Below are 16,657 nucleotides of genomic sequence, written 5' to 3'. Positions count from 1 at the left end.
TGGGGATTTGGGGGATATGAGTGCGTTGGGGAATCCTGAAGAGTTGTGGAGTGCCTTCAAGACCACCATCCTTGATGTTGCCAGAGGATGTCTTGGAACTCTCTGAAGGGCGAAGAAGAATTTTGTCACTCAAGGGATACTGAATACCATTGACCAGAGTCACAGTTGCAGAGCCAGGCTTAATGACAGAGCTGAGCTGTTCAGGGAGCTGAGGTGTAAAACTGTACGTGCGCTAACGGCAGACAAGGAGGCCTATGTGCGAGGAATCTGTGAGAGGGTAGAGCATCACCTGTGGTCAAGCGATTCTCATCCTGCTTAATTTGTGCATTGCATTCGTCCAAGCCCGTCCCTTGGTGTACTGCATTTATAGCAGAGGGTGGTGGGCTCTTGACAGGGGAGTCTGAAGTGAAGGCCTGCTGGGCCGTTACTTTGAGCGGTTGTACCAAGCTGACCCACCAGCTGTTGAGTTGGATGTCAGGGGTGTTACTCTCCCTATTGCTGACCCTCCAGTCAACTGTGATCCAGCTTCGCTTGTGGAAACACAGGTTGCGGTGAACCGGTTGAAAGGGAGTAAAACTCCTGGGATCTGTGGCATCCATGCTGAACTTCTCAAGGCTGGTGGAAATGCTGCACTCGTGTCATTGCATGCATTTCTGTGCTCTGCCTGGAACACAGGCATCATCTCAACTGACTGGAAGAGGGGCCTTGTTGTCCCTCTCTGGAAAGGAAAAGTGATCGCTAGGATTGCAACAACTACCGAGGGGTGACACTGCTCTCAGTGGCAGGCAAGGTCTTTGCTCAGATAATTATTGATAGGGTTCGCCACCATCTGCTTGGGCATCAGTGCCCAGAGCTGGCTTTACACCAAAGAGGTCAACGATTTGACCGTATCCTTGCTCTTCAGGTCCTCACCGAACGCAGACGAGAGTTTTGGCAGGGGCTGCTTGCAGCTGATGTTGATCTCTGTAAAGTGTTTCATTCAGTGAATCGGGATGCCCTCTGGAGGATTATTGTTCTTTGTGGGGTGCCACCAAAACTGATCAATCTGATGTCTGAATTGTACTCTGATACTGAGAGTGCTGTGAGATGTGGTAATACCATCTCTGACTTCCAGTTGTTACTGAAGTTTGTCAGTGATGTGTACTGGCCACCTCACTTTTCTGTGCTTGTATGGACTGGATTCTGGGGAGGATGTCGGAGAGATCAAGCTGCAGTGCATCCTTTGGGAATGTCAAGATCTCTGAGCTTGATTTCGCAGACGATACAGTCATCTTTGCGGAGACTCTGGATATCCTTTTGGGCGCCCTCGAGGTGCTGAATGAGGAGCCAGAGCCGCTTGGATTATGGGTTTCCTGGGTCAAAACTGAGATCCAGGCTTTCAATGACATCTTGGATGCTGCTATCATGTCTGTTCCTGTTTGTGGTGAGGATGTTGAGGTCACGGAGAGAATCACTTACCTTAGCAGTGATATTCATGTCTCTGCTGGATAAGAGCCAGAGGTCAATAGACGTCAGGGTCAGGCCTGGGAAGTTATGGATTCACTGGATCATGGGGTGTGGTGCTGTCGGTACCTGTGCAGGAGGACAAAAGTCTGAGTGTTCAGGTCCTTGGTGCCTCCAGTCTTGCTCCATGGTTGTTAGACTTGGACTCTTACCTGGGATTTGAGATGCAGACTTGATTCCTTTGGTACCAGGTCTCTTTGGCAAATCGTTTGGTCGGACTTTGTGTCAAACGAGTGGTTGCTCGTTTGAAATGAGAGAGACTCAAATGAGATTCGTTACCTGCATAGTCCATGAGCGTCAGCTGCGGCTGTTTGCACATTTGGCTCGTTTTCCTGATGCTGATCCTGCTCATCAGATTCTCTCAGCAAGGGAGCCCCATACGTGTAGAAGGCCAATCGGCTGACCAGGTACCTTGGGTTGCAGCAGGTTGATCAGCATCTCAAGGAGATGGGGATGGGCCAGGCATCTGCTTGGGGGATGGCCAGACGGAGGGCCCTGGAGTACCGGCAGATAGTGGATGCAGTGACGCGCTGCTCCGGCACCTGCTCCAACAGCTGACCTGACCCCATGAAAGAGGGGGTCGCTCCACCTCTTTGCTGCACATGTGGATTAGTCGTCATTATTGTCGTCTTCATTGTTCCTGAGTCGAGATTCTAGTATTAAAAGTGTAAACATAGATACAGGAGATGAGAAATATTGAAATATTTGTTTCTCCTTTTGTTGAATAGGACTCGTTCACAAGAAACGGGGAAACTTTCAGGATGCGTTGCAGTGTTTCCTGAAGCTGAATGCGATTCTTCGTAATGACACGCAGGTCATGTATCAGCTTGCCAGCACGTATCCTGCATTTTATCAGCTTTTCCCTTGTTTCTATTTCACTGATGCTGTGGGTGCCTTCAATTGTGTTCAAACATCCATGCCCATTAATAGTGTTGAAGGACTTGTCCTCACTGTGAGTTTGGTTACAAGCATGTACATCTGTGTATTTAAAAATGAAAAACACGGTCCATCCGTGAAGCCGTCCGTCTGTGAAACTTTGGTGAAATGTCTCTTAATTACGAACTGTTTGAACATCAGTTGCGCCCTGACTACATTTAGTCTATTAATTACATACTATTGGAACGTACCTTTTCAACTTTTCCACCTTTTATACTGCTGAGACTCTTGACCCTTGATGACCCTTTGGGTGCCATTAAACATTTACTTCCTTTCGACCCCCTCTATACCTATTGACCTCTAAGACCCTCGAAAGCCTAAAGACCATTAAGAACCCCCGAGACCTTTAAATGCTCCGAAGACACCTAAAGACCCCCAATAAGCTAAGACCCACCCCCTCCCAACCCCAGGAGTACCTCTGGCTGCAACATCCCCTCCGCTCCCACCTCTTGTTCATCTGTCTGTTGTACCGTCCAACTAAAAGTGATAACTCCATTTATATCTCTCTCAGACAACGTGGACAAACTGTTAACCACTCATCCCATCTCTGTCTTCCTCATATGTGGCAATTTCAATTGTCACCATGCAACTTGGCTGCATGTTGGCACCTCTCTCACCAGCCGTGGCACTTCAGCAAAGGACTTTGGTGACTCCATGGGACTGACTTAATCTTTGAACTTTCCAACCCGGATTTCTTGCAATTGCAAATCATCCCTTCTGGGCTTGGTGATGACTAACTTTCATGCAAATGTCTCCTGCTCTTATTTTGCTTCAATCGGTTCATTTGATCAAGTGTTTGTGAAAGTCAACATCTCTCTGGCTCTTTTCAGAGAGCTGCCTCGATGCCAGTGAGTCTGACATTTCACTCAAGCAGATTGGCAGGGACTGCAAGTAGCCATCTCACATCAGGACTGGTCCCCCATATGTACTGGCATGTACTGCCCCTGATGTTAACTCAGCCTGGGGTTTCTTCCACAAGAACCTGCTCTCTCTCTCTCTGTTTCTCGAACAGATTCATCCCACCTCATCTTCAGTTTTCCTACCCTTCTTCCCACCCATTGTACAGTGAATTCTGTGGTGAGGTGGATGCTCTGAAACAACTTGCCTTGTCTTCCTAGAAGGCTAATCCGATCAAAGGCATTCTCAGTGCTTTCCAGAAAGTCTGCAACAAGTGTGTGTCCACTCTCAGAAGAGCCAGAAAACATCTGTCCAACCTCAAGAATTAACTTTCAAGCTTGTCTCCCTCCTCCGAAACCTGATGGTATCTTGTAAAGTCTGTCTCTGGAGTATGCTCCCCTGCCATCCCTTCCTTGTCTTCAATGTGGCATCACAGCTGACTCCATTTGTGAGAAGGCCGAATGCCTCAATTCTGTGTTTGCTTCCAAATCTTGTGTCCCTACTCCCTCACTTTCAGTAGCCATCCTTCCCTGTCATACCCAACTGCTCCTGGACTCTGCATCTTTTGCACATGAAAAGTTGGAGAAGGTTATTTCAAGCCTCGACTCTGACTCTGCAACTGGACCGGACGGCATCAGCTCAAGTGTCCTAAAATCCTTCTCTGCTACTCTTTGTCATCCTCTTTCTGCCCTTTTCACCCTGTCATTTGCACTTGGTCATCTTCTGTCTGCTTGGAAATCGGCCAACATCACAAAAAGGTGCAAAAACTGATACCCCTAACTACAGACCTATCAGCTTATTTCTGATCAGCAAGGTCAGGGAATCTATCATCTCAGTTGATATGAAATGTTTTTTTTCCTTTTCTCCAGCAACCTCATCTCAGATCATCAATTTGGATTCAGACCAGGATACTCCACCTTGGACATGCTTCTTCCACTCAGCCAACAATGAATGGAGGCCTTCAATGTCAGACATGAGATCAGGGCCATCTCTGGACATGCCCTGTGCTTTTGATACAGTCTAGCATCATGCCTTACTCTCCACACTCTCTGCCAACGGCATCCAAGGCCAACTCCACACATGGCTCACTGACTTCCTCTACTCTCATAGCCAACGTGTGGCTCTCAACAGAATCCTTTCATCTCCTCTTCCTGTCAAGACTGAAGTGCCCCAAGGCAGCTTTCTTGGCACAGTCCTATTCATGATCTTCATAAATGACCTCTCTGAATCTCTGGAAAATCCTCGCTATCTTTGCTGATGACTCAACTGTGCCATGATGTCTCTCATCCTTCAGACAGGCAGGCTGCAACTTCTTCCCTTTTTTCAGACCTTGAAAAAAATCACAAGCTGGTCAAACACTTGGAATATGTCTTTCAATCCTGACAAATCTCCTACTCTCACTCTCTCCGAAAAGACCACGTGGCAAAGCCTCCTTTCTACTTTCTTAACAATCCTGGTAGTTCGGTCATTTAAATTCCTGGGTCTCATTGTCAGCCATTATCTTTCTTGGGAAAACCACAATTTAAAGCCAGCCACTGATTCGGCATCCTCTGTCATACAAAGTCCTTCCTTGGCACACTTGAACTCTCCCCCTGATAAAGTACTACTCTCCCCTCTGGGCTGGCTCCCCTGCTTGCTCAGCTTGATGCCATGGAAACCAATGCCTTCAACATTATTGGAACCTCCCGTGATGAAGCTGAGTCGATGGGTGTATCACTACACCATCACCGATCGGTGGTCTCTTGTTCTTCTGCTGCCTCCTTTCTGGTCTTGCACCCTCTGCTTTTTCCATGCTTTGTCCCCCAATTTTCTGCAGGGCACACATGGACCACCATCAACCCCCTTCTGGTGAAATCACCTAAATTCATGATCACTGCTCACCTCCACTCATTTGTTGCTCTTTCCTCCTGCCTGTGGAATCATCTTACACATTCTCCTCAATCTCATTCTTCCATCCAGATCTTCAGGACAGCTGTTCTCCACTATCTCAGATCATCCCTAATCCAAAATAATGATCTTTTCTCCCCTCGTTAACTCTCCCCCTAGTCTCCTGTTCCCCACCCCCCCCCCCACCACATTTCTTCACTGTTCCTTTTGTTCTGTTATGTCCTGATCTGTTCAGTGTACAATACTAGTAGCTCTTCCACGAGCCTTGACTATGGATACACAAAAAGACCCTTTAGACCTTTTATACCCTTTAAACCCCAAGAACCTTTCGACCTTTATACCCTTAACACCATTTAGACTCCTTACTTTTACATCCTTTAGAGAAATTGGACAGCTTGGACCATTTCGAGCTTGAGACCACTTAGACCTTTCTACCCTTTTTAAATGCTCGAGTGATTAATCCCTTTCGACCCCTTTAACCCAAACTACTATTGGAATGTACCCTTTCGAGTTTAGACCTTTAGACCATCTATATTATAGAGCAAAGTCTGTGTTTTGCAAGAAGATTACAGATGTTTGCGTAGTTTACGCCCAAAAGGTTATAGGATCTGTAATCTTTTAGGTGTAAAGCACGCAAACATCTGTAATCTTCTTGCAAAACACAGACTTTGCTTTTATCAGCAAGTAATGTGCAAACTTGACCCATCCGAAGGGTGGGTACTCTGCTAGTAGTGAACAAAGTCCGAGTTTCACGAATGTGTCTGAATGGGGTACACGTCATAACCACAGCACGTACAATGAAAGATGGCAAAGTAGTTCATCAAAGCTCTGATTAACTTTTTGCCATCTTTCACTTTCGCTTTAGTTGGGAAGTGTGGGGATTTGTGATTGCGTGCCATCAACGTTACTCAAGTTACCTTTTTGTCTCTTTGGTTCACCAAAAAACCCTCGCGGCCTTTTTACCGGCTGCTATTCAAACCTCCATATACCCGAGCGGCCTGATTTTTCTCCAGGGATCCCAGGGTGGGAGAGCCGAAAGTCGAAGGAATTCAGGCTTCAAATGGTTAATTATAATTAGTCACGATTATATGGACTTGGTGTTGAGGACTTGAATAAGAAAGGGGGAGTTGTGAACTTTGGGGTTGAGGACTTTTATAAGAAAAGTGGAGTGGGGAAAAAGAGAGTTGAAGTGGGTGTTGGGGAGCAGAGAAGGTACATACTTGAGAAAGGGGGGTTGAAGCTTTTTTTTTGGGGGGGGGTTATGGACTTGAAGAAGAAAGGGGGAGAAGAGGACAGAGAGTTGGGTGGTGGGGGCAGATTGGTGGGAGAGGGGGTTTGAGGACTCGGGGCTGGAAAAGGGGAGGGTGGGGAGAAGGTTGAGGACTTGAAGAAGAAAGGGGTTGAATACTTGAAGTTCCATTACATGGAATTTCCAGTGGCCCCTGCGATTATTGCCATCAAAGACCATTCCTAGCAAAGTCCCTAAATATTCCACACTCTGTTGGGAACAAATTTCCTTAAAACAGCCTGGTGGAATCATGATATCTGCTGATTTAACATAAATTTACAAACATAATTTACCAGTAGAACCAGGTTTTCTGCTGGACTCAGCTCTGGTGGTAATGGGAGGTGAATGGGGTGGGGAGGAGGATGGATGTGGAGCAGCCACGTGCAGGTGATGAGGAGGTGATGGGCAGGACCATGAACAGGCAGCAGGCAGACGAACAAGCACAGGGCGAAGGCAGGCAAACCGGATGATCTCCTTTACTGTTCTGCTCAGAGTCCTCCTCTCGGTGTCCTCTTTCTCCTCGGACAGGCAACGCTCCGTCCCCCTCTAGGCAATCCAAACTCCTTCCCTTGGAAGGCATCTATCGTTCTGCCCCTCTCGCTTGCAAAATCTCCCAGCGCCTCGGTTGAGGTTTACACAAGGGTTATATGGCACAATTTCCTGAACCATAATCCCCAATTAATTATTACCACACACCACCCCCTGTATGGTGCACATTCAAACAAGACCCTACTTAAGTTTACGTGTCCCTACTTACTACATCAAGATTGACTAACTACTCGTACATGGACTATGCTACTCTAAACATTCCTATCTTCTCTATGGTAATATCTATCCCCCCTCCCTTACTCCCCCCCACCCACACACACACACACAAATGTAACACTATTACTATGAAATACAGTAGGTTTTTTTTTTCTTTTTCTTTTCTCGTGCAAAACATCAAAACAAATGTCGGGTGAACTTGTGATTTAACCGGATATTAGACGGTATGTGAACATTAACATAATTTGGACGGAATTTATTGAAAACTGTGACCACAAGGTGTATTCTAACCTGCTGACCTTGACCTGAGCTGCCAGGCTGGAGGCCCTGGGAGAGGGAACTCAGGCAATCGCTTGGCTTGTGCAGCTCCTTGGGATCACACCATCTGACCCCCACGTCCTTGCTTGGCTTGGAGAAATATACGACAGGGATGGTGACAAATCGCAAGCTCTGCACCATTTCTTTGAGGTAAACCACCCAACTGCAGACAGCACCTTTCAACTGCTCACGACTTGCTAATTTGTGTATCCATGGTGCCTTCACGCTAGCTGTGTTTTTAAAACGTCAACGTGCATGTTCTCAAGCCTAAATCATGGAAGTTGACATCCTACCTATTATAGACTGTGGGCCATGTATTTTAATCAGGATCTGAAGGCTGCTTGTGGTATCTGCCACTCGTAGGCAAAGCATACCGCCGAGTTAGTCGTTCAGGCTCAAGTGCACTCAGGTAATTTACTGCCTTATCTGGGTACGTACAAGTTTCAGAAAGGAGTGGTGATTTTGTACAGTACAGTCTGGCCACATCTGGAACATCATGTACGGTTTTGGTTAGCCTATTGTCGCAAACATCGCGAGAAGGCGACTGGGCAGGTTTCAGAGATACCTGGGCTTATTATGAAATGTAACAAACGATGAGGCTCTTTTACATTCCAGAAGAGAATATTACGTGGAGGCCTGAATTTTTCGAATATTATGGGGATTGATAGAGTATTTTAATTTTTTTTTTTGAGAAGGTGATGAGTAATGAGTAATGAGACTTAGGGGTACAGCCTGAAGCAAAAGAGAAGACGAGATATAATCGAGTGGAGACAAGGATTGCTATCTGCCATAATGTGAATAAGAACAGTGGATCGTTTAAAAAAGTAATTAATTAAATTAGCTGGGAGGCGACGATGGTTTGCGGGCATTATTGAACAATGCCACGATAGGTACAATAGAGTTAGTGGAAGCTTTTGAGGAAGCCCTACCGTAAAAACCTATCTCTTCCGTCAAAATTGACCAAATCAAATCGGATTTTTTTATATGTTGTACTTATGGACATTACGCACAGCTTCTAGGAAATGAAATTGCGAGAAAAAAAAATCGAGAAAAATAAATAAATAAAAAGTTCAAGTGGGTGTGGCTCTGCCCACAAGGGGCGTGGGACGCCCCTCATACAAAAAGACACAACGAGACCATGATATCCAGCTTGTGTCCAAGTTTCATCAAGATCGCATCAAACATCAAGGAGCTATGCTCTGGAGAGAGTCACAGACAGACAGACAGACAGACACAGATACAACGAAAATAGTGGTCACTGCTGGTGCCCGCGAACCAACACAAAGTGGTATAAGCAATAGCAGGATAAAGATAACCAGGACAGGTAGGCAGACACATTGTGCATGTGACTTTTTTTTCCATGGGTGTTTTCCCTACACATGACTTCCCTTTAAAAAAAAAATTCTTCCCCACAAGTGCTGTTCCACTTACAACCTTTGTGTACCCCTTCAATTACATGTGCCCTCTCTCCCCCAAAGTGTGTGTGTATTCATACATGATTGTTTGGTCTTTCGTTGCACTTGTCATCAGGAACATGTACTGTTTGGATGAAGATGTGGTGCAGGTTGGAAATGGCAGAATTGCCTTTTCCTATGCTTTCCTTGTTTTTTTTGCTTTGTACAAATCTGGCAATCGTGTGGCGTAACCAACACCTCGCCTCCTCGTCTTACCATACAGTCGTACCGATACTTCCCGGCACATATGCCAGTGATTGAGTGGCTTGGAGCAAGCTACATCAACTGCCAGTTTTATGAGGAAGCCATTCAGTACTTCGAGCGTGCAGCCTTCATACAGTAAGTAGACCTGTCAATATGGCTTGGAGGAGGGTGGGGTAGTTAGAGTGGCATAATCAATACGAGACCTGAATGCTGACAAGGCCTTCTGCAGATGTACTGTGTGTGCGTTTTCAGTGACTCGATTCGGCTCAACGGGCACTTGTAACCCACCATTGTTAGCGTGAAATCTGCAATTCAAATCGTCTGTTGAACATTATCTTCAGCATTTAGACGAAAGAGTGGCAATATCAAGATGGTTAACCATAACTGTTCTGTTCCTGAATGCAAATCGGACTCAAGAAAATGGAGGAAATATGAGAAATAGCTGTGGATGAGACTAAGAAAGGTTAATGTCCCATAACTTCCTGTTGATACAATTAGTGGCTGCAGAGAATATATATATGTATATGAAATCACACATGAACATTTCAATACTTAGCAATGCAAAAATCTGGGATAGCTTCTCTTGTTTGTGTCCCCGGAACCAAAACTACATATGTAACAGCATTCATAACTCCCGTTGCTCACAATTCCCACCCTCCGCCCCATCCTCCCTACCTGATTAGTAGTACATTTCATTATTTTAAACTTACCCTGCACATTCAAAATCCCCAGATATGTCCTTCTGATCAGTGTTCAGAAACACCTAATCCAGATAAACAGTTCATTCATTGGTAGCGATCCGTCGAGGGTTTCCCCTTGGGCCTTGCTCGCTGGAAACAGAACGGGTACCACCTGGTCGGGAGTTTGCAATACAAACAGCTTCCCGTTCAGTGCGCTGAGAAAGTTCTGAAAGTCTTCCGTTGCACAGAGGCATACATACCTCTGCCGTTTATTGTGAGCCGTTTTATTGAACGATATTTATCTGCGACACACAGTATACTTTATGATGCCCTGAACACCCACTTTTCCTGAGGTTTCTGCGCAGGTGCTCCCAGCATTCTGCGGTGGAATACGTCATTTTAAAAGTGCCATATTGTTGATGGGGGAGGGCTGAGACAAAGAGAAATGAAAATGAGGGGAAGAGTGCCATGTTCTGAGGGGATAAAGTGACAATATTAATGTGCTTAAACAAAGACCTTTCCATCTTTGCAGGCCACACCAAGTTAAGTGGTATCTGATGATCGCCAGCAGCCATCGGCGTAGTGGTAAGTTTTGTAGTTCTTTTGTTATGAGTCTCACACTCCCCTTCTTTTGATTTTAATTCGAGTTCAGTCTGCAGGTGTGCATGTTTTTTTTGTTTGTTTGTTTCCCCCCCCCCCCAAAGAGCCAAAGAGCCAAAGTTGTGCCATTGATGAAGTGCTGCCCGTAGGTGGAAGTTCTTGTAAGAGAAATGTAATCTGGCTCTTCATCCCCCCAGTTGTTTCTGCTTTGTTGTATCCCTAGGTAACTACCATGCAGCTCTACAAACGTACCGATTTATTGACACCAAGTTTCCTGACAATGTGGAGTGTGAGTTTAAAATCTGCTCTGACCACACAACTCACTCCTCATATCTTAATTTGCAAAAAATTAATTGTCTACTTGGACATCACAAACTGTTCGCTTTATACTTTTACCTCTTTCTCATTGTTTTATTTCGTAATGTTTTTAACTTTCTTCTTGTGTTATTTCCCTTTTATCATCAAAAGCCTTGTAGGTGTGTGTGTGTGTGTGTGTATATATCAACTCCTCCCATGGTCTTCCAGCCAAAAAAGCTGCATAAAGCAACCAAGAAAGGCTATCGAGGTAAGCCTTTTGCTGTTTCAAACCCTTCCCATAGTTTGAAACAGCAAAGGGCTTACCTTGCGTAGGCTTTCTTCGTTGCTTTATGCAGCTTATTCGGTTAGAAGAGCATAGGAGGAGTTTTTTTTTTATTGAAATAATCCCAGCCACCTGGGTTTAATTGATTTAGGTGAGAGCTGATTGGTTATTCGCTCCATTCACAGGTGAGAGATGTGGGTGGGTCTTTCTTTATCATATATGTAATTGAGAGGTGTCGACCTGCAGTTATATGGTTGTTCTAAAATTATGCATAATGATCCTGAGGAATTTATTTTAGTTTTAATGGTGTAATCTTGATTAATGCTGTATCGTCTTGATTTCCTTCCAAGGCCTGCGTTTACTTGTGCGACTGTGTAAGGATTTGGGCCTGCCTGAGGCCCAGCAATACTCAAATAAGCTCAAGAATGCTGAGCGAGCATTGGAGCTCAGACAGCAGGTCAGACTCTGTGATGCATCACAATTTTTCTCTCTTCGCTTCCTTGTCTATCTTCAGTCTTCATTTTCCTATGTCATCCCACTTATCATTTATTTTTAAAAAACACCATTTACTCATTCACTGCATTTTTAATTATCCATCTTTCTGAATTCCACCCAATCCCACCCACACCCTGCATTGTTTCTAGAAGCAACGAACGTTAAGGGCAGGGAGTGGACGCAGAACCACAGAAAACGGTACAAACAGTGGTACGAACATTTTTTCTGGCACTCCATTCTCTTCCTTGTATAGTATTAGCAATCTGGCTCTTATTCTGCACATATCGGTCTCTTTATCCGTCTCTCCCACATTCCCCCTGCACCGATTTCTTCCAAGGTGGCAGTGTGCAGAGCGACCAGTCACAAGCTCTGCAGGAACAACCTCCTCAAAATCGTTTTAATACGACAGTAGGTAAGATTATAGCCCCACAGAGAGGATATTACCTCTCTTGATGTAAACATCTTTTGACCATTTTTAGCTCACCTGGAACGTAGTTCCTGGGAGCTTATGGGATGGCCCATCCGTCCGTCTGTCAGTGCATCCATAAACACTTAAAACTTCTTGGAAACTACACACTATTTCGACGAAACTTGACCACAACCTTCATCACCTGGTATGTACCAAAGTTTGTTCACGGCATTACAAAAAATCGGGTCCTAAGGGGATTTACGTGGGGGGGGGTTGCCCCCTGAAATAGGTATTTCTCTCTTCCCAGAAATTACACACACTATTTCGATGAAACTTGACCACAACCTTCATCACCCGTGATGTACCAAAGTTTGTTCACGGCATTAAAAAGAAAAGAAAAATCAAACAGCTGTGGTTATTGGTCATTGCTGAAATTTATGTTTTGCCATGTGCATAGTATGTTTTTAACCAGAGTAAATTTGGCAACTAATCACACCGTGCAGTGTATCACATTTTTGTCACGACTCGGTAATTACTTTGTGCCAATCCTGATTGTATTTGCATTTCAACTATCCACGGATATGAATTATTTAAAAATATATTCCTGGTACATTGCTATAGGTTGAGCACAAAGAAAGTCGTTTGCCTTTTGGGGAAAAAAAAAATTCAAAATCTTTGTAATTATTATATAGATGGCTCCTTTTAAGCACAGCGTGATGGCCTTGATGGTGTAATTTGTGCCAGTGGTTGAATTCCTCGCGTGTTTACTCGAGTCCTGCAAATACTGCCTCAGCTTGGAAATGTGTAGGTATCTTTTCAAAAATAGTATATAAAGGAGAGTAAAAGGTGGGAAAGTTTTCGAATACAGTAAACCCTCCAATATCACGGGGGTAAGGTTCTTCGAAAATGCTGCGATTGTTAAAACTGCAATCCTGGAAACCGAGGGTCAATGGGAAAGCGGGGTTTCTGTTTCTGGGCTTCGAGAAAATATCGAGGAAGATCAATGGCAGCCAGAAATATACACATTACAATTGAAATAAACATGTAAATGCAATAAATTTGGTGTAAATTAAAGAAAAACACAGGATTTTTATCTTTTAAATTTATTCCAAAACAGCAAGGTGAGGAAGGTAAACATATTACGTACTCGTTCGTATTGTACTCTGCCGAAAATAGAAAACACAAGACTTAGCTCAGAAATGATGATGATGCTGCTATATGGGGGACGGCGAAGCTGATAGAAAGATGTGGATGTAGAACTTGCGATGACTGTTAGATCAGCGGGAGCGCGGCAAAGGTACCTGCTGCATTGCCACATCCATGAAAGGCAAAACGATCCATAGTCAGCTTGATCCAGAGCGAATCTTCCCTGATTGGACAGGAAGGTATGAGATGACATCCTCTTCCAAAATAATCCCGTCTCTTTGGCCTTAAAAACCTGCCGCGGCATAAATCCTTTCGCCTCAATTTCCATGAGCCATGGTTGAACTGGGGCCGTGGTGATCTGCAATGATTTCTCCCGTACACTGGTCTCCTCAAAGGCATTTTTTTCTGTTTGGTCCTCGATCCAAACATCAAATGCATTTTCCACCCTTTCAATATGAGGATCACGGGACTGGAATGAGACGTTTGTGCTTTGCTGGCACGGATATTTGACGTATGTTTACATTCGGTTGATTCATTGATCCCATAATGGCGAGCCACAGATGCTGCACTTTCAATTCTTGCAAACGTATCGAACAATTTTTTTTCGCACAATGTCAAAACCCTTCTCTGCTTTTTGGCACAACCAATTTTGTCCATTGTTTTACATTTGAGAGCCATTATTAAATGCTGTGTGTCTACTAGATCTTGTAGATCTACAATTACAGGATCTCCGTAGTCATTTGCTGTTCGATGACGATTCATGACTCAATGACTCATCTCAGCTCAAAAACCACGATTGGCTGAAATGAAATACCGCGATAACTAAATCTGGAGACAATAGGTTGCCCACGATTGGTAGAAACCCACGCTATGTGAGGTGCTGTGGGCTGTACTCCACTGTATTATTATAGGGGCTGTAATATTTCTCAGGCACCGCATGCAGGTCTGGTCTGCTTATGGCTTTGGTTTTTAATGAAGATAAATGCGTCTAAATTGCGATTTTTATTCAATATTTGAAAAAGGGCAATACTTTCCAGAATTTTTTTTTATAGCATCCGGATCCGGATCCGGATCTTCATCAAAATCGAATCAGTTCGTCCTTGCCGCACACCCAACCTGTCCACCAAATTTCATCTGGATCAGTCCACAACATTTTGCGATATCCTGCTCGCAGACAAGCCGGTAGGCTGCGATGGGTCGCCAAGCATGGAAACGATAAGATATAGAGCAAAATGGATGTCATATTGCGAATAGGGAATCACCTTAAGATTATGCATATCAAATCTCATCCAGTTCCATCTACTGATAACTACTCGGTATCCATTTGAATGAAAAGTACCGAAAATGCGGTTTGAAATCGGAAATCCCCAAAGTTCGAGGGGGTGCTGTGGGTGAACAAAGATCTCAATCGAAAATCCGGCTCGATCGTTTGTGCACAATGTATTCCAGACGATTTGTGTGAAGTTTCATGACCATCCGACCATAACCCTAGGAGGAGTAGCATTTGGCGCGAAGCCACCTCCAGCTCTCGCATATTATCGATTTTTACACTAATTGACCTTTGACCCCTGACCTAAGCGAAATCGGTCGATATGTCCTGAGGCAAAGTTGTAGTACTCATTGAGTACCATGAACCTGCAAAGTTTCATTCGTATCGATGTGCTCACCTGGTCGCTAGGGGGCCTTCAATTTTCGTGCATACCCTAATTGTAGGGGGCGCTGCGGGTAAAGTATTCCATATATCACAAAAACCGGAATATATTTGATAGAGCATCACCTGTAGATCATCCGTGCCAAATTCCATAACCCTACGTGGGATAATGGCTTTCGGAATTGATTTCGCGTGAACGGTACCGATTTTGAAGGTTTTTCGGTTGTTGCTGGGGAACCAAAGCGTCCCGAGCAACCATCACAATTTCCAAAGCACTTGGTCATAAGATGTACCTACCACCCGAGTTTGGTCAAAATCTGCCCGCGTTTACTACCAATTATACTGATGACAAACGAACAAACAGACAGAATTACTGACAATAAGGGTCACCAATTTCGGCGACCCAACAAACAGGGGTGAAAACATAACCTCCGTCCACCTTCGCTGGTGGAGGTAATAAGCAGGAAAATGATTGGTCTCCATCAGATAGTCTTTTCTCATTGTTTCTCATTGTTGTTACACTTGTATATCTTGCTGCTTGGTGAACGTACCATATGTTTCTTTAGGTTTTTGTTATTTTACTTACTTGATTATATTGTGAGTGCACACTTGATTCAGGTCATATTTAGGTGGGAATTGAACCCATAACTCCACTAACTTAAAGGCAAGTGCCCCACCTTTGTGGTATCGCTAACTGGTGAGGAGGATTTTCAGTTGTAGTTAAATCCCAGTTGCATGCAGATCAGGTACGGGATTAATTGAGAACTGACTGTAGTACGTGCCATTTGCGGGTGAGAGTAGTAAGTAGACAGGGAATGCTTCACCGTTTTCTTTTTCTGTTTCAATTATGTCTTCTTCCTGGGAATTTGGATTGGAACATCAATGTTTGATCAAACATTTGGATAACGGTCAACATTTCCAAATGTGGTTATACATGACAGGAAATAAAAGGGGCAAAACTCTTGACATTATCACACTGAGCTGATTCTCTCAAATATGTGATGTTTCGTTTCAAGATGCCAAGTACGCCGACCCTCTGGGCCCTCAGCAGGACCGTCCACGCACAGCGGCAAAAAGCCTTCAGGTGGACAACTTTGCAGATGATGATGATATTGGAGAAGATCTGCTGCCTGACTGAAACTATGTTGATATACCTGGCTGCTCTGCATTGTATTGTTTCTCTGAGTTTGTATTGAATTGACCAGAAATAAATGTGTTTATATGGATTTTCTTATTTTTTTTTTTGGTGGTTTTTAGATGTAGTCGAGGCTCGTGGAAGGACACCGAACAGATCAGGACGGAACAGACAAAAACAGGATGGAAAAACACACGTGCGTGGAGAGGGAAACACTAAGGGTGTGATCCATGAGGAACAAAAGGTTCACACATATGATGCCATAGGTCACATGGTTTGGCAGTCATTTTGGATTTACCTAAAAACATACAAAAAATCTTCTCCAGAACGGCAGGACAGATCGAGGGGAAACTTCACACAAATGGTCCCCAAAGCATGCATGTACTAGTTTGTTAAAGAATAACTGATAAGTCACATGGTATGGCAGACATATTGGATTGAAGAAAAATATTAAATAATGTTTTCTCTGGAACCGCTTAATCAATCGAAGTGAAACTTCACAATTATAATCCATTTCAACTTTCTCGGACACATGGTCTGGCAGTCGGAATTGTTAAAAAATTTTTGATATGGGTTCTTTTTTTACTTTGTATTTATTTATTTTTTAAATAAGGCTCACTTGGCTGTACCTGGATAGGTTTGAGGGTCGAGGAGTAGCAGCTGAAATGTGAATCCTATCCAGGTTCCGAGGTGTACACCAGGAAAAATG

The 16,657-nt window shown here is 44.2% G+C and overlaps 1 protein-coding gene across 15 annotated transcripts in view; it reads left to right on the top strand.

Moving 5' to 3' along the window:
• The window catches only part of IFT88 (intraflagellar transport 88), a 41,782-nt gene extending 25,743 nt beyond the window's left edge, over positions 1 to 16,039 (top strand). For 13 of the 15 annotated variants that reach the window (XM_085857136.1, XM_085857137.1, XM_085857145.1 and 10 more), the window contains 9 exons: positions 2,232 to 2,340; positions 7,594 to 7,744; positions 9,272 to 9,387; positions 10,465 to 10,517; positions 10,756 to 10,821; positions 11,463 to 11,569; positions 11,757 to 11,817; positions 11,945 to 12,019; positions 15,830 to 16,039. In XM_085857136.1, the coding sequence (XP_085713262.1) occupies positions 2,232 to 2,340; positions 7,594 to 7,744; positions 9,272 to 9,387; positions 10,465 to 10,517; positions 10,756 to 10,821; positions 11,463 to 11,569; positions 11,757 to 11,817; positions 11,945 to 12,019; positions 15,830 to 15,951 (860 nt within the window). In that variant the 3' untranslated portion in view covers positions 15,952 to 16,039. Of the gene's footprint in view, positions 1 to 2,231; positions 2,341 to 7,593; positions 7,745 to 9,271; positions 9,388 to 10,464; positions 10,518 to 10,636; positions 10,822 to 11,462; positions 11,570 to 11,756; positions 11,818 to 11,944; positions 12,020 to 15,829 lie in introns of those variants that run through there. The other 2 variants (XR_015051702.1, XM_085857146.1) reach the window with 2 other exon arrangements.
• Positions 16,040 to 16,657: the final 618 nt, after the last annotated feature.

This window comes from Eptatretus burgeri, chromosome 15 (genome assembly GCF_056783735.1).
Source record: "Eptatretus burgeri isolate ZD-2024b chromosome 15, Ebu_testis_v1, whole genome shotgun sequence".
NCBI classification, from domain to species: Eukaryota; Metazoa; Chordata; class Myxini; order Myxiniformes; family Myxinidae; genus Eptatretus; species Eptatretus burgeri.
The sequence above is the reverse complement of the archived record's forward strand: the minus strand, read 5'-3'. Positions and strand labels throughout refer to the sequence as shown.